This window comes from Carassius auratus, chromosome 24 (genome assembly GCF_003368295.1).
Source record: "Carassius auratus strain Wakin chromosome 24, ASM336829v1, whole genome shotgun sequence".
Classification (NCBI taxonomy): Eukaryota; Metazoa; Chordata; class Actinopteri; order Cypriniformes; family Cyprinidae; genus Carassius; species Carassius auratus.
In genome coordinates, this window is record NC_039266.1 from 21152144 (window position 1) to 21170334 (window position 18191).

At 36.1% G+C, this 18191-nt stretch overlaps 1 protein-coding gene across 1 annotated transcript in view; it reads left to right on the top strand.

The window, feature by feature from the left end:
* The first annotated feature begins 590 nt into the window (after positions 1 to 590).
* dnah5l (dynein, axonemal, heavy chain 5 like) overlaps positions 591 to 18191 on the top strand; it is a 47283-nt gene continuing 29682 nt past the window's right edge. Inside the window, exons 1-32 of the mRNA XM_026201584.1 lie at positions 591 to 609; positions 1377 to 1618; positions 1715 to 1806; positions 3533 to 3721; positions 3803 to 3877; positions 3962 to 4036; positions 4427 to 4498; positions 4600 to 4701; positions 5691 to 5877; positions 6144 to 6309; positions 6911 to 7004; positions 8067 to 8165; positions 8344 to 8525; positions 8608 to 8727; positions 8820 to 9021; positions 9113 to 9208; positions 9349 to 9522; positions 9717 to 9806; positions 9930 to 10085; positions 10306 to 10445; positions 11266 to 11417; positions 11623 to 11830; positions 13558 to 13645; positions 13818 to 13938; positions 14034 to 14200; positions 15166 to 15258; positions 15467 to 15670; positions 16417 to 16497; positions 16590 to 16994; positions 17167 to 17285; positions 17375 to 17511; positions 17972 to 18134. Coding sequence (XP_026057369.1) covers positions 1399 to 1618; positions 1715 to 1806; positions 3533 to 3721; positions 3803 to 3877; positions 3962 to 4036; positions 4427 to 4498; positions 4600 to 4701; positions 5691 to 5877; positions 6144 to 6309; positions 6911 to 7004; positions 8067 to 8165; positions 8344 to 8525; positions 8608 to 8727; positions 8820 to 9021; positions 9113 to 9208; positions 9349 to 9522; positions 9717 to 9806; positions 9930 to 10085; positions 10306 to 10445; positions 11266 to 11417; positions 11623 to 11830; positions 13558 to 13645; positions 13818 to 13938; positions 14034 to 14200; positions 15166 to 15258; positions 15467 to 15670; positions 16417 to 16497; positions 16590 to 16994; positions 17167 to 17285; positions 17375 to 17511; positions 17972 to 18134 — 4469 coding nt within the window. The 5' untranslated portion in view covers positions 591 to 609; positions 1377 to 1398. The remainder of the gene's footprint in view (positions 610 to 1376; positions 1619 to 1714; positions 1807 to 3532; positions 3722 to 3802; positions 3878 to 3961; positions 4037 to 4426; positions 4499 to 4599; positions 4702 to 5690; positions 5878 to 6143; positions 6310 to 6910; positions 7005 to 8066; positions 8166 to 8343; positions 8526 to 8607; positions 8728 to 8819; positions 9022 to 9112; positions 9209 to 9348; positions 9523 to 9716; positions 9807 to 9929; positions 10086 to 10305; positions 10446 to 11265; positions 11418 to 11622; positions 11831 to 13557; positions 13646 to 13817; positions 13939 to 14033; positions 14201 to 15165; positions 15259 to 15466; positions 15671 to 16416; positions 16498 to 16589; positions 16995 to 17166; positions 17286 to 17374; positions 17512 to 17971; positions 18135 to 18191) is intronic.

Consider the following 18191-nt stretch of genomic DNA (forward strand, 5'->3'; position numbering starts at 1 on the left):
TGTCACCTGACACTAAATGCACCTTATTGTCAGTCAAAAGATAGGAAGAGGTTTTGCAGGTTTTTGCAAAATTAAAATTTGTTTTCGAAAATACAAAAACATTTTATTGTCAGTTTTTATACGTTTTAATACGCAATCAACCATTATTTTACTCTATATGCGCACAACTGCATGCTATACTGTACATCGCGTATCCCTGATCCAATGCAGTTTTTGCTACTTTTCATTTGTCAGAGTTAGTTTTTTATACAATGTAATGAAATATATACATTTCTCTTAAAACATTATTCAACCCGCATCAAATTTATTTTTAAGAAGCAAGTATTTTGAAACGTTGTGCATGTCTCTTTGTTAGAAACTCTGTTATTATTTTTGTACACTCATTATGCTGTGTGCCTTTTTGATTTTGGCGAATTAATGCATAATTTATTCCTATAATTAATGTAATGATAATGAAATGATCCTTCAAACAGGCTCATGTTCATTCTCTATTGTTGTTTCTTTTTGCTCGTCTCTGTGCAAGGGCTCGCGAGTCAGTTACCATAGTAACAATAAACTTAGCCTCAGGCTTTCAGTTTGTTCTCACAGATTTGACGAGCTACGGTCAAGGTGAGTGCTCTAAATTAACAGCAAAGGGAAATAATATGATTATTTACTATAAATATGTCTTTTCGACAGCTTTAAAGTTAATTTGAGGTCATTTATGCAACTAATGTTACAAACTTTAACTTTTTAAACCTTCGCTAGTTGAACTGTTTGACGCAGTCTAACGTAAATTAACCGTCTTGGCTCTCAAGGAGATATTTTGTAGCAAGGAAGTAGTATTTTTATTTATAGTATACACTGTATTGATAAAATATGTCCTTTTGCTGTTATTTTGTTGGCCTGTTAAAGTTGATAGGCTTCACTTGCGATCAAAAATCCCCAAAAGTCCAATAGACATCAATTTGCATATTTCTGATTGACCAATACCTTTCAAACCACCTTTCGAAAGACCTTCAGCTTGACCTGACTAGTATCCCATAATATTCTTTATTAATTTATTTAAAGCAATTTTTTAGTATGGGACGATTGCCAAAAAGTCCCATTGGTTTAACGTTACTCTGGATGTTCGTTATGTCGGTTAAGCCGAGCTCCTGCTGACCAACGGTTCAAATTTAAACGCATCTAACATTAAGTGTCAATCTTCCTAAAAATATCAATCCCAATCTCCCGCTTAAATAAGTTTTGCTGCTTAAGAAAGGAACACTAACCTGTAAATATGTTGCCAATGAATATGACATTAAATTAGGTTTATATACTGCACATGCAGTGTAAAACCTGGGTGTCTTTGAATTATGAAAAATGCCTAATTTAAATTAACTGTGAATTCTCAGGAAGATATTTACACACAAAAAAATGTCAGAAAATGAAGACCCTCCTATGGATGCTAATGGCACAGACAAAGAGCCAGCCGATCGTGAGTCAGAAGCACCTGGCATGTCCCTGGAAAATAAGCAAGGATTTGGGGAGGAAAGCACTATGTCATCTTATGAAAAAGGAAACGATGACATAGCAAAACTCTCATCCTCACATCAGGATCTAGAAGTGAAACCACCACTAACCACCATAAAAACGGGTATGATTAGTTTTTGTGAGTGACATTTTACAATGACCTGTCTTTATATGTTTTGATGAACAGGATTCTTTGTATTGTTCATCTTATTAAATATAGGTGCGGGTAGACACAGAAGAATTGGAGCGCAAATGGAAAAAAACATCAATCAGACAGCACCAGCTGCTGTATCCCAGTCAGTCACCACTGCTGTCAGTAACTATTATTATTATTTATTTTATTTTATTTTTTTCTGTTATTTTATTCTTTTAATTTATATTTATTAATTTATACTTATTTTATGAAATAATGTATTAGTTTGTTTGTGGATTATATATAGTCTGGCATTACATATTTTTGTATTCAATTCTGTAATGTTAGTTTGCTTTTGGGCTCCTCATTTAGGAGTCAAAAGTGACCAGACACCTGAACTTTTTTCTTCAGTAAAATCAATCTGATATATTTTTTTTTCAATAATATATTTTCTTATGTATTTTGAGGAAATTTTATGGTATTAATTAATATTTATGAAATAATTATGATAATTTCTTCCCCGTTGAAAATAGTTCAAAACATTTTTATCTAATGTTTTGAAAATTATTTTTCAATTAATGCAGTATATCGGATTAAAATGGAGACTGGGACTTTAAAATCCGATTTTTTAAGGCAGAATAGCACTTCGTGGTGAAAGCAAAAAAGAAAAACCTGTAATTTCATCGTGTAACCCAGGGGGTTTCAACCTTTTAGAGCACGTGTCCCCCCAAGTTTGTCTAATTTCCCAAGCACCCAAAGCACCCACCCCTGTTAATGTTTTCACACCGATTTTCTTTAACATTAACATATACGCACAGTGCGCACCGAAACTATGTAACGTTATCACTGCGCATGAGTACCGCATTGAGATGTCTTGCGCTTAAATGGCTTAAAATTACTTTAATGTTTAAACTGACAAAACTTAAAACACGTGAGAATAAAAGGAAGCAGCACTGGTCTGATTGTTCAGACAGTTTTGGGGGGCTAATGCCCAAATTATACTTCTGCGTCGAACCTACCGAACGTAGCTATGTCTTAGGCTATGTGTAGTACGACGTAGCCTGATGTGCTCCTCTCCAAAAATCTAACAGCATGTCAATTCTACATGGATCGCAAGCACCCCTCCCTCCATATGTACTTAAATGTTGATTTGAAGCGTAAGTTTTTGCATTATAATTACTACTTTTAAAGCTGAACGTTGAACATTTTGTTACACAAAACTAAAAAATTAAGAGGAATGCTTTATCAGAGCTTAATCTTTCTGGGTCTGATCTGATTTTAACCTTATTTCTGTCTTCTGACTCATTTTAGCTATAGGGTTACAGCCATACCAATTCATTTGAGTCTGTATAATTCTGTATGTGTGTGTCTGTAAGTGTGTGTAGGTAAGCGTGTGAATTGATGTATTCGTTTTACACTCTTGATGTTTCAGAGTGTAACCCCTTCCTCGCTGTCCACTTTTTACTGCAATGTAGTTGAATTATTAATTTAATTTTACATAGCTGCAGTGTTACAGTCACACCAGGTGGTTGTGTGCATGTGTGAGTTGGTGTGTTGATTTTGCACTCTAGATGTTTTAGAGTTTCACCCCTTCATTGCAATTTTTTCAGCATTTCGGGGATTTGTAGATTGTACACACAAAATATTTTCTGTATTTTCGTCATTTTTGAACGAACAACATGAGTGTGACAATTATTTTACAACCACGTAGCCTTTTCGAATCATGCCCTCAATTGTTTTTGTGTGTGTTCACATACCAAGTGACATAAAAGTCACCAAGTTTCATAGCATTTTGGTGAAGCTATGATAAAAAAAAAAAAAGAAATCCAAATGTAAAATTCTCAGGTAAGAACGACCAAAGACCGCTCAAGGGTTAAGCTGACTTGACTTGTCCCTCTCTCTCAGGTGTCAGGGAAGCGCTCTGTGATACTATCTAATGAAGCCCGAAAGGAGAAAATAAAACAGGTCAAAGCTCTCAAAGATGAGCGTAGAGCAGCTCTTGATGGCCGACACAAGTACCTCATCTCAATCATTGCAGAGATGATGAGCCTGGGGGACACGGAAGTCGAGGAGGCTATCATCTCAGATGATAAGGTTAGTAAAATATAACACTACTAATGTCTTCAAAATACCAGACATGTGGTTGCCATGTATAAATGTGTGTATGTTCTGCAGTTCTACATGATTGAAGAATTCTTCTCAGCAAATGGTTCAAAGAGTCTTACGTTCTTCTACCAAGTCACAGAAACGGTAAAACACACAACTTAATGGTGACTGCTAAACATCCTAAAAGCATGATATTAACAAGCTATATCTGCATGTATTTTTCTACAGTCCCATTCTTGGGTAGATACCACAAATTTAGCCACTGGACAGAAGAAGCTGTTTATCACGACAGGCACTAATGAGGTACAACAACACCTTTACTGTTACACTTTTAACAAAGCCCTGCAACTAATTTCAACAGAAATAATATGTAATAATAAGAGTAATAATAAGAAATGTTTTTCGAGCACTAAATCAGTATTATTTCTGAAGGATCATGTGACATTTGAAAGTGGATTAAAACAGAAACCTAGAAACTATATGTGTAAAAACGAATATGTTAATTAGTAGTAGTCACAACAAGACAAGCCAGCAAAACATGTTGTTCTGGAGGGACTGTCGCTGCAATTAATGAAATTTAAGTAGCTTTGGATGGACAGCGTGTTCTAAATGGCGAGTGACTAAGTAACTATATATGCATGTTGCTAAGGAGAAAAACAATGAACTGGGCTGCTCTTCATTCACTGATTGCAGGGTCTTACCGGGCAGTGTTTGTTTTTCACAAGAATCACGGACAAGGCCATAACAACCACAAACATATCCCAGGTCAGTGTGGGTTGAGGTGGGCAGGTTTATTTTTCAAGTGTAACTGGTACTGTCTAGTATCGTCTATAGGTCATTGGATAATCTTATGGCTCTCTCTGTAGGAGGTGAATTTTGGAATGCTTGACTGCTCAGAGACAAGTGTCCTCCACAGTTTGGAGTTTCTTTTTACTCAGGTCATGAACCAAGCCCTCAAATCACAAGAGGTATGAAATATGGTTCCACAAATTACATAAATGATGAATGTAATAGACCTGTATAGGACAGGATATATATACTGTACCATTGCTTTCTGTCTTGGACCATACGTTAATATAAAAATTCATCCTTTGAATAGACTATTTTATTTTTACATTATTGCTCCAGTAAATTACCAAAATGATTTATTAAAAGAATTTAACACTTTCTGACAGTTCACTCACCCTCACACCATCCAAGATGTAGATGAGTTTGTTTCCTCTTCTGAATAGATTTGGAGAAATTAAGCATTGCATCACTTGCTCACCAATGGATCCTCTGTAGTGAATGGGTGCCGTTAGAATGAGAGTCCAAACAGCTGATAAGAAGAATCCACGAGTAATTCACTCAACTCTATGTAATCAATTAAAGCTGCATGTTTGTAATTCACAAATCCATCAAGATGTTTCCAGCTTCAAACAGTTGCTTCTAGCTAAAATACAAGTCTTCTGTTCATAATATTGCCTTCTCCAATGAAAAAGTCATCTCATCTGAATCAGAAGAGAAATATGCACAGATAAAGCAACATTTACAAACTAATTTAATTTAATTTAATTTAATTTGTTGCAAAGCAGCTTTAAAAAAAATGTACTTATATTAAGTAGTAGATTATCAGTGGTGACTATATCAAGTTGATGTCCATATGGCAGAAATTAGAAATATATTAAAAATCTTGCAGCCATGCACTGTGGGAGGGCCACTGGTGAGCAAATGATGCAATGCCAAATAAAACAAACTCATCTACATCTTGAATGGCCTGAGGGTGAGCGCATTTTCAGAAATGTTTCATGTTATTATGAAATTCTTATATATTTATGAACATAAGTTATTATTTTCATTAGAGCACTGAAACATAGAAAATATCATAGAAACATAGAAATCTGGGACTTTCTTCTTTATTTTTTTATTTTATTTTTTGTTATTGTTCTGTTATTTATTAATCAAACATTTCCTTTAGGATTGGGGAGCTATAAAAGGTGGTCAAATGAGTTCAGATGTGCAAGACTTTCTGAGGTCAGTGGATAAGTTCAACTGTACCCTTTCTTCAGTGATGAGGAGCATGGATGAAAAGTTTAAGCTTCACAACATCCCATCAGCCCCTGACCTGAGTCATATACAGAAAGCTGAAGACTACAGTAATGCAGGTAAAATGTTGAATATGGAATAAATCATAATCCACTCTATGTCAAAGTAATAATATTTGGGTGAGGTAGAGGGCTTTACAAATTTTCCTTTTGTATATAAATACATACTATTTCTAGGAAGTAACCCAAGGTCACATTTTATTTGTTGCGCAGAAATAAAATATTTCACATTTAATAACCATAAAAATACATAACACAAACAAAAATTACAAGCCAGTCCTAAACTAAAGCTGCTATTATTCTCTTTTTTTGGCTTTGGCTTTAAGCTAATAACTCAGAGCTGGTAGAAAGTCTGGAAGCAGTGCTCTTACACTGGGCCAAGCAGATAGAGCAAGTGCTGACAGAGAGTGAACGCATCAGGAAAGAATCAGATGATATTGGACCCTCAGCAGAGCTGGCACACTGGAAGCGCAGAATGATCACCTTCAGCAGGTACCATGCCATCCAGCAGTTTTTTTCTTCAGCAGTAACACACACAGTTGACCTATCGGTAAGCCCCGCCCCCCGTAGTTACTGTTGCCAACTCAGACGAACAAATGGAGTTGCTTACTGTCTTACAATGACAGCTTTCAGTGTGATAAGCTTGTCCTTATATCTTTTTGACAAATTTTGGACACAGGAGGACCACCATTCAAGTGGGACTAAAATATGCCATGGAGGGATATATAATAGATTTAAAATAAATAGTGTGGGAATTAATTTGGAAGCGAGGGTTTTACACTTCACAATGCAGATGGGAGAAGCCTCATGTTACGTTCATCACCATTGCAGATAACAACATCCCAGATCAACACTGTTCATGTATCATGTAACACAGGCACATCATTTTTCGACCCCATAAAAATGATGCAAGCTTCGGATCTTCCAATGTTTCTCTATGGTGCTGAAACCTTCAGATATCCGAGTTCCACTCCCTTTGCCAACTGCCATTGGCTCATCTGCGTTTGAGGGGAGGGGCTTACAGATAGGTCAATTTGTAATTTAGTGTTTATACATATAAATATTAAATTCACTATGTATTAATGTTTTTCAGCCTATTGGATGAAATCAAGGACCCCTATGTGAAGATGGTCATTGGTATACTGAATGCAGCCAAGTCCAAGACTCTGAGTAAATGGAGAGAACTGGTCAGTTAAGTAGATGTTTTGTTTTGCTTTGTATTTTCATACTTTTTAATACATACTTTATTACATGAAGAAATGCCACGTTTTAAAATCAAAAAGAAAAAAGTAAGTAATTATACTTTGCATATAGAGAATATTTTTTAAGGCCATCAACATTCAACGTTATTTTAAGATTACCTCCAAATTTTGCTTAAAGGGGGGGTGAAATGCTATTTCATGCATACTGAGTTTTTTACCCTGTTAAAGAGTTGGATTCCCATGCTAAACATGGACAAAGTTTCAAAAATTAAGTTGTACGTTTGAAGGAGTATTTCTGTTCCAAAAATACTCTTTCCGGTTTGTCACAAGTTTCGGAAAGTTTTTTTAGAGTATGGCTCTGTGTGACGTTAGATGGAGCGGAATTTCCTTATATGGGTCCTGAGGGCACGTCTGCCGGAAGAGCACACGCTCTCGTATAGCAGAGCACTGAGAGGCTGAGCACAGACAATCACTCATCAGAGCGAGAGCGTCGCGAAATGACCAAAAGGAGTGTGTTTTTGGTTGCCAGATTACCAAAAGAGAAACAGCAATAAGGGACCAGTGGATGGAGTTTATTTTTACAGAGCATTAACCGAGTTGTGCAAGTGTTTGTGTTTGTTCCCTGCATTTCGAAGATGCTTGTTTTACAAACAAGGCCTCCAGCCGGTCGTGTTTTTCCAGGAAAAATCTGTACAGACTATCTTTCTCTTATGAATATAATAAAACTAAAGACTTTTTGGAGTTATGAAGGATGCAGTACTACTCTATAGGTACTCAAGATTAACAGGATATTGAGTGAAAACAAGCATTTCACCCCCCTTTTAATAAATCTCACTCATTAATGTAATCCTGTGTGTTCACAATGATTTTTGTTTTTAAATTAATATACAAAATATTACTATAATAAATTCAGTACAGTGAACATGCAGGATTAATAAATAATGTAAAAAGTTTTTTGTGTTACTGGATAATAATTTTAAATGGTTCCATAAAATTCTTAATAATATATTGACATTTTGTTTGTAAAATGCTGTTTTCTGTCTACAGGATACAAGTATTACTGTGGTGGCCAATGAAGCTAAAGATAATGTGAAATATCTATCAACTCTGGATAAGTTTTTCGAACTTTTGGAAAAAAGCACTCCAGTAAGCTCCAATATTTGATACATTCTTCAGTAAAAACTGTTTCATAACCAAGAGTGACATTATGGGTCACTTAAGTGTCAAAGTTTGAGTATTATGTAATTTTAAAACATAAGGAGTCTCTCTAGCACAAGTTGCAATGGAATATTTCATGTGTAGATATTTGTATTGTTTGTTTCAGAACACCATGCTGAATCAAATTCCCAAACTGATGAACAGCATACACATGATTCAGCGTGTGTCTCAATACTACAACACCTCTGAACACATGACATCGCTCTTTGTGAAGGTCACTAATCAAATGGTTACCACCAGCAAAGCTTATCTCTGTCAAGGGGTGATGAAAATCTGGGACTTGGACAGGTTGGTCTTATGTGAGATGCTGAACTGCATTTCTAAATTTAATTAGACAAAATACATTGGTTTGTATTTGCATTTTATTTAGGAAGGAACTGCTTCAGCGGATGAAAGAATGTATTCAGCTGAACCAGGAGTACCAGCAATGCTTCCACCGAATGAAAGAGAAATTACAGGAGAACCCTCTTGAACGGCAATTTGAATTGAGGTCTGTAAACCATAGCATAAAAGTCCAATTAACATCAAAATTAACCCCTAAATTTACTTTCTTAACTCCGCTCTGCTTTGTCGTACTATCAGTGAAAATTACATATTTGGAAAGTTTGACACATTTTGCAAACGTCTGGAGAAGATAACAGACATGGCAACAACTCTTGAAGATTTTTCAAGCCTGCAGTTTATGAAAGTTGAAGGTGTTGAGAAAATATACATGCGCTACCAAACCATTGTTTCCAGCATCAAATCCAAGACCTACAATGTACTTGACCACCGCAAATTAGAGGTAAGGTCTCTTATGACTATATATATTTTGATTTAGTTAAGTGCTTTTTAGACACGATACAGCTCTCATATGACATGTTTTTATTTTTTAGTTTGACAATGACTACATTGAGTTCAGAAGACAAATCCAGGGCTTATATCAGTCTCTTGATGCACTGATTGACACTTGGCTTCAACGTCCGCTCATTGTAAGGCCCTTTTAGTGAAGTGAAAGAGTTATATTATTAATTGAACATTTAAATGGCTTATCATTTCATTGCATCTAATGACCAATAGATAACATGTATTCCTCCTACACTGAAAGTACATTTATTTACTGCACCCACAGACTCATCAGGTCCTTGACCTGCTGTCCAAATTTGAGAATGGTGTGGGCAGACAAATGGACTTCACCCAGAAGTACATGGTAGTTTTGCAGCGGTATGAATGTGACCTTGAGTTTGTGCGCAAACTCTACCAAAGAGAGAAGAACAATCCCTCTTCTGCACAATTCAAGACTCCTGTAAGTTCCCTGTTGAGTGATCGCCAAACTGCTCAACTCTATTTCATATTTAAATCATTTCATAAAGAATTCAAACATGGCCACAACTTATTTTACACATATTCAGAATATCCAACACATGAGAACACAGGAACTACTGTGATGGCTTACTGTTTATCATTAGGACTAAAATGGTTTTACATGTTCTTTTGCAGTTGGCTAGTAAAATTCAGTGGTCACAAAATCTGTTTAAAAAAATTCATTTGCCAATGCAGATCCTAAAAGACAAACTGGACATTATGCAGGTAATTTACAGACAAAATTGTCACATTTCACCAGAAGATGAATAAAGTTTAACTTAATTTAAATGACACTTGAGCCTGAAAAACAACTTTTATGAAACTTGAATATTTTGTCTTGAATTTAAGATTCCAGAGAGGAGGAAGATTATTCAGGCATACAACAAACTTGCTGCTGTGCTGCTCGAGTATGAAATGATACATCACAAAGCTTGGGTTGATGGTGTGGAACTGGGACTATATGGTCTCAAAGCTTCACTGCTGACTAGACACCCAGAAACCAAGGTTCACAAGTATATTTAACTTCATACTGAATTTCAAAAGACATTATTATTTGGAAAAATGTAACATTACATTTTAAAACTGTTAAAATTATTACAAATTCTATTTTTGTATCTGTTATTTTTAATAAAAACCAAACTGTATGCTCATAAAGTCATTTAAGAAAATGCAAGAAATATATTTTATGGATTTGATAATTGAATTCTCAATCATTTGTGAATAGGTGTTCTATGTGAATCTTGACCCTCTAGTCCTGGAAGTTTTGCAAGAGGCAAAAAACATGTATACATTAGGTGCTAATGTACCTGATGTTATCTACAACATGGCTGCCAAAGAACCTCAGCTAAAGGAGTATCGTACCAAGTGAGTGCATACAATATGTACCCTACATTAAAGAAATAGTTCAGCCATTAATGTGGTTAACATCAGAACAGATTTGAAGAAAGTCATTCAGTGAATGGGTGCCGTCATATTGAGAGTCCATTAGCAGCTGATAAAAACATTGCAAGTAATCCACATGACTCCAGTCTATATGTCATTAAATGCCTTGTAAAATGAAAAGCTATGTTTATAATTAACAAATCCGTCATTAAGATGTTTTAACTTCAAACAAGTCCTCTTACCGTAATATTGCTTTCTTCAGAAATATTGAAAAGTCTTGTTTTGAATTAGGGGAGAAATATGCAGAGATCAAGCACCATTTACAAGCAAAAACATTGCTAAATAAATATGTTTGTGGAAGAAGTAAAGGTTTAAAGTGGATTATTGTGATGTTTTTGTTAGCTGTTTGGACTCTCATTCTGACAGCACCCATTCACTGCAGAAGATCCAATGGTAAGCAATATAACGCTACATTTCTCCAAATTGGTTTCAATGAAACAAGCTCATCTACATTTCGAATATCCTTGTTGTGTACATTTTTAGCAAATTTTCATTTATAAATTACATTTAAAATTATAGTGATCATACTAAACCAGTAATTTCTACCTTATTCATGCAATATTAGTGCATAAAGCAGTGCTATTTGTGTGGCATGCATAGTCACTGCCTATGAAGATTGGTTATGATCAATGTTATCATTAGACAGCAAGACATCCTACTCATGAACAAACAAGCATAAATTAGTGATCTAAATTGAAATATAAGGTTAATACATACAGAACATTAATGTCATTGCTCTCAGATTACAGGAGATGCTCAGCAACTTTGATGCTGTAGTCAAGAGGATACCCAGTGTGCTACAGTCCCCAATGAAGCCCTTCATCAAATATGTGGAGACTGCCCTCTACCCTGGACTGAGCATTCTCTCATGGACTTCCCTTAATATTGACCACTGTAAAACAAAATATTTATATCACTCCACTTAATAAAGTTTATGTTTATAGAATGACATTAAGTGACGTACTGTAGAGTGTATTAACCTGCAGTGTTTATGTGGCCAGTGAAGTTTGTCTTATAGTTTGGGCATTCTTTTTTTAATTAATTCTATTCAATGTTTAATCCTACCTAGGTACCTAAGTATTTTCCCATTGTTTCTCAGTCATAGGCTGTGTTTACAAAGCACTGCAAGAGCTGGAACAAGTAGTGAAGGTTGTTATGGATATTCTGGAATGTCGAATCGAGCGCACCTTAGAATCCATGGCTTCCACCAGTCTGCTGACCTTGCCCAAAAATCAGCCAGTTACACCTGAGATGTTCCTCACCAATACAGAGACCACTATCAATGCTGCAAGACAAACTATGAAGATGTGAGTGACAGTTTAATTATCTTTTATCAAAGACTGGTATGGTGTAAATAGCTATATTTAATTTGATGGCCACAAAGGCAGACTGTTCAAAAAGTTCCTCTGAAAATTTTGCTGAAAATGAACTTAAACGCAGGCCATCCAACATGAAGATGAGTTTGTGATGTAATTACCAATGGATCCTCTGCACTGAATGGGTGCCATCAGATAAAACACAAATCACAATAATCCACCAGTTTTTATCAGCTGTTTGAACTCTCATTCTGACAGCACCCATTCACTGCAGAGAGAATTCATTGTTTTTCGATAGTATAGTATTGATATATACTATTTAGTAGGGCTGCCCCCTAAAAGTCTATGTTGTAGTGTTATTAATCACTTTGTCGCAGAAAAATATTTTAGCTATATTTAGAGAGTGAAATGTCTACTTTCAAATAAACTAATTCAAATGGAAAACAAATGGTCTCAGTTGTAATCCATATGAAACATGCATACAGGCGCTTCATACTGTGGAGATGACGAGTCAGTTGTGTCGCCAACTTCATCTCTTAAACTGAAAACAAAGAAAGCACTAGTTTATCAACAAATTATTAGAATGTTAATGCAGTCTCCCTGCTATTTTACCTGAACCATTCATAATATTTTTTTCTGCCAGTGCGCTGTGGCAAGCTTTATGTGTGTGCTTGAGCGCTTATATGGCTAGGTAGGCAATTAAAGGCATATTATGATTAAAATGGTCTATTAATAAACGTAAGATTAATCAACTAATCCTTAAAATGTAAATTTTAGGAAAACTTTAAGGAAAAATCCTCAGTCAAGGGCAGCTCTTCTAAAGAAGTGGTTCTCAAAGTGTGGTACGAGTACCACTAGTGGTACAGGCTTCCTCTAGTGGTACGCAGAGGAATCACTAAATGAAATATAAATTAATGTTAAAACACATTTCAATTTAATCTTCATGTATTTTTTTACATTCGAGTACAGTACAGTTTTTATTTAACTTTTTGGTAATTTTAATTTAATCATTATTTAAGTTTTTGATTTACCTGTATGTAAGCACAGTGCAGTGTTGATGTTCAAACTGTGTATTTACTACTTTAAAGTGGCTGACAACAACAAATATTCTTAAAAAGAATAAAACTGCCATGTTTTTGAACTGTGCAGAGCTGTAGCTGAATATGTAGGCCTGCTACGCAACTGTATTTTAATATTGGTCATTATGGTGGTACCGTATTTTCCGGACTATAAGTCGCACTTTTTTTCATAGTTTGGCTGGTTCTGCGACTTATAGTCAGGTGGGACTTATTTATCAAAATTAATTTGACATGAACCGAGAGAAATGAACCAAGAGAAATGAATCAAGAGAAAACATTACAGTCTACAGCCGCGAGATGGCGCTCTATGCTGCTCAGTGCTCCTGTAGTCTACACTGAACTCATAGAGCGTCCTCTCGCGGCTGTAGATGGTAATGTTTTCTCTTGGTTCCTTTTTCTTGGTTCTACATAAATGCGACTTATAGTCCAGTGCGACTTATATATGTTTTTTTCCTCATCATGCCGTATTTTTGGACTGGTGCGACTTATACTCAGGTGCGACTTATAGTCCGAAAAATATGGTACTTGGAAAGCCAAATATTTTCTGAGGTGGTACTTGGCATGAAAAGTTTGAGAACCACTGGTATATAGTATACAGTAATAAATAATAATTTGAGGATTCCTTTATTTTCATTCAAGTGCAAGCAAGCAGGTGGAAAACTCAATGATGGAGATGGTTGAAGAACTGAAGAGAGTCCTGAAACCTTCAGAAAGGGTCAACTTGGAGGTGCTGTAAACTCAGTTATGAAGGCTTTATTATTGTTTATAATTATTAAAAACACTTTTTAGAACTTGATTAGATAGGTTATAACTCATTATGTGTGATATTACTGCTATAAATGGTCACACTATACATAATAAGTATAGTTTTCTGAGAAAGTCTTAATGTTTATGTTCAGAACTACAAATGTTTGCATCCCGATGCCAAGCAGAAGACACGTTGTCTATACTGCCTGCCATGTGCTTTCTATATCATGATGGGACAGTTATGTCAGAAGAACACAGAGGCCCTGGTCAGAGGTATACATGCGTTATGGAATTCACCTGAAAATTGAGAACCTTACTTGTATCACCTGTTTGAGTCAATTATTAATGTTGTGTTCTTTATTTGAAAGCTACCAAATGCTCTCTGGATTCTCTGTGGCGTCGTCTGCTTGTTGTGAGCAACAGGTATCGTTCTTCATCTCAAAATGAAGCTGCCGTTCAGTTCCCTATTTTCAGGGTTTCTGTTGAGCTGGCCATTCCCAGCATTGTCTTCAGACCAAGTTTTGAACAGATACAGGTAATGACGTAGAAAACAACTAAAAGCATAATATCAATATACTTGTGCTTCTGTTTGGGCCGGGGGGTGTTCTAATTAAATAAATACAGTCATTTTTTTACTTTATATTACTCAGGTAATCCTTTGATTTCCACAAGCAGCACAACTGTTTTCAACATTGATCACAGTAACAATAAGAAATGTTTTTTGAGCACCAAATCAGCATAGTAGAATTATTTCTGAGGGACCATTTTTTCACTGAAGCCTGTTGGATGGCCAAGACATTAGGGAGAGTTGCAGCCCCTGTTCTTTCCCTATAGCACTGGTTAAAAAGAAGGATGGCTCTCTGCAAATATGTGTTGACTATCGCCAGTTAAACATTAAGACTCATAAAGATGCTTAACAGTATATTCAAACAGAAAAAACAGCTATTTATACAGAGAAAGTGTGATTCTGTGCATCTCTCTTTACAGTGAGTAAGTTTACTTTAAAAACAGCTATTAATCCTCTCATTGCTGGAAAATATAATGTAGAGATTCAGTATTTAAACTATTATTAATAAAAGTTGTTGGGCAGTATTGACAAATTTATTTGTCCCTGGATATGTGTGAGCTGCGTGATCTCCAATATGTTTGTGTGTGTGTGTCAGTATGCAGCGCATTAATATAGAACGGTTAGCCTTTAATGCACACCAGCACACTAGTAGCCTATAGGTGTGTGTATTATAGAAGCTAGACAATGCATGATGATGTTTGACAGTATAGTAGAGGTGTCCCAGTTCTTAGGGGAATATTTTCACTCCTACCCCTTGACACTCTTTTTCAAGGGACAAGGGTAAGGGGTAGGTGAAGGGGTAGGGGTATAAATTAGGGATTGGGCCTTAGTGTGTTTTTATAAACCATCAGAAACTGGTGTACATATTGATATGAAGTAAATTCTAAAACTTAAGATTTATTCCTAAACACTAATTTGTCCTTGTTGTACAGGGCATTCTCAATAAAGCTGTGAACATGGTTCTTTCAATGGCAAAGGATATTCCTCTCTGGAAATTTTCCCATGTCCAACAAGAACAACTGGAGGTAACAGAATTAAAGTGGTAACCTTATCAATAAATTGCCTTACAGACTTCCATTGTCCATGGAAAATGCTTCAATGTTCTCTTGACCTCTGCTTGTTTTTACACCCTGACAATTACAGAATGATCCTGTAATAGTTACTGGCATATGACAGATGTGTTCTAACCTTTATCAGAGGTCAGTTAGCTGTAGACGTCTTGTGACTCCACAGGCAGAGCAGGCAGCAGCGCGTGAGCTTGGAGATGAGACTCTAGTCACTAAACCACTTATGCTGAGGACTCTGGACAGACAGGTGACAGAACATAAGGATGTGAACAAGGCTTTGTCCCAGCTTGTTCCTGTGGTGTCCTCTCTCAAAGCAGATGCTGGGGACATCCTGAAAGGGTTGTCTCAATTTTCAGCCCTGTGGAAACAGGTATTCTTTCTCTCTATATAGATAAATAGTGGGTCAGTAGGAAACATCAGTTTATGTTTCCAAATGTTCATTTTGCCATTAATTGCAAAACTCCAGTGAGATGTTTGTTTGCTCACGGAGTCTCATTAACATCCAGTCTATCTGGAACAGAAACAGAAAAAACTGAGACAGACTAAATCGAGATGAATTGTGGCAATGTCTCCAACAAGCTTCAAGACCTACATGCAAAGCTACCTGAAAAACTATGCACAAGTGCACCTATGGCAAAAGCTGTTGTAAACACTAAGGATGGTCACACCAACTGTTTTAATTTAGTGAATAGAAGTTAATTGATAAAGAAAATATATTTATGACAGCATTTTTACACAAGTGCCTAAAACTTTCAACAGTCCTGTAGATTTGCTGCAGGTAGGTCTCTTGAAGCATCTTGGAGACATTGGCACAGTTCTTCTGGATTGAGTCTGTCTCAGTTTGTTCTGTTTCTTCATGTCATTCCAGACAGACTGATGATGATCAGATCAGATCTCTGTGTGGAGCACTGGCTGTTATCAGACTCCTTGTGCAAACAAAAATCTCACTGGTTTATTACAATTAATGACAAAATGTGTGTTTGTAAATGTTAAATGATATTATATATATTATTTAGGAGTGCAATATGATCCAGACATGTTTATGACGGGCACATACACATTGTGGAGCATCAGGATCTCAAAATGTGTGACATTTCTTGCTTTCCTCCAATCTAGGACCCAGCAGAACAAGTGAAAGCATTTTTGGAGACCAAACCGTTATTGTCAGAATTCAGCGGCCAACTATCTCTGTATTCTGTACGTAATTTTTAAATAAGTCTTATGAAATTTAAAGATAGCTGCAGTCTAACTGAGAGCGATCCTAAATTCCTCTACATGTATTTGATTAGACATTTGAGACCCGGATTCAAGAGCTTCCTTCCACCTGCACCGTCTGCCCCATCCTCTATGAAACTGAATCCCTCAAACTGTCCCTCGTTCAAGAGTGTCGCACCTGGAAACGTGCATTTGGTGTGGCTCTAAACCAGAAGGCCTCTGTGGGCATGGCTGAGATTAGCTCTTTTGTGGATGGGGTGAGCAAGCAGCTGCAGAGGCCCATTTCTGACCTGGATGACGTGAGGGAAACCATGGCCGCCCTGCAAGAGATACGAGAAGCAGAGATACGAATAGAGACCACCAGAGGACCGGTTGAGGAATCATTCGCTTTGTTAAATCGCCATGAGCTGTTCTTCAATGATGGAAATGCGGAAAAGATTGATGGGGTTGTGTACGCTTGGAAGGAACTTAACGTGATGGTAAGAGAAGTTTTTTGAGACCACATGAAATAGTATTAAAATAAATGGCAGTTTATTCTAATTATTTTTTATACTTTATGTCTCATCAAAGAAATAGAGAATCATCTTAACCTTGTCTTCTTGGCATCTAGGTTTGTTTTTAAATGTAAGATGATCTGTTTTTAATTTGAAGGCAAAAGAAACGCAGAATAAGCTTTTGGAAATTCAACCTCAGATGAAGGCTGAGCTTGTAGCTGGAGTTGAGGTCTTCCAGCAATCTGTGCAAACTTTCTATGCTGACTATGACAAAAGGTTCATTTGCACATTATCCTCATGCAGTTTCTTACATACCTCTATTAGTGATCATAGTGTCTTAATAAAGCTTCTGTTTTTGTGTTCAGTGGTCCTGGAGTAGCAGGTTTGCCCCCACGTGAAGCCAGTGACAGGTTGCAAATTTATCAGGCCAAGTTTGATGAACTGTGGAGGAAATTCGTCACCTTTTCTAGTGGTGAAGAACTGTTTGGCCTCCCTGTTACAGGTGCTTCTTGTATTTAAATTTTTTTTACCTTGTAAATATGGGTTTAGGTTCAGAATGGACAGGGTGGATGCCATGTTTACTTGATTTGGACGAAAATGAGGCTGTGAGGGATAGACGTAATCTGGTCAATAGTTTAAACTGCATTATGGTTCTGGATGTAATGTTCAATTTTCTATTTGTCTTTTTTGTCAACTGGAAATGTTGAATGTTTTGTCATCTAAATGATTGACACTTGGGTATACAACAGTACCACCCACTATAAGATTTTTTTGTGTTTTTGAAAGTCACACTTTTTTATTATTAATGTTGAAAACAGAAAACAGCTTCTTAATGTTTTTGTGTAAGTGATTTAAAAAGGACTGCATAAAAAAATGTTTTAATCTGTTGTAACATTCTAATTGTCTTTTTTGACTCTAAAAAAAAAAAAAAAAAAAAATGTTTTTCATTTTTCCACTTTCAGAATATCCTGATCTTCACAGAATCAAACGAGAGCTCAACCTTTTGTCCAAGCTCTACGGCCTCTACAATTCCGTGATTGACAGCGTTTCTGGCTACTACGACATACTATGGGCTGACCTCAATATAGAAAAGATAAACACTGAACTGCTGGATTTTCAGAATAGGTTTTTATTATTTGACCTTTCTGACTAATCTGATTAATAAATATTGTATATTGATTG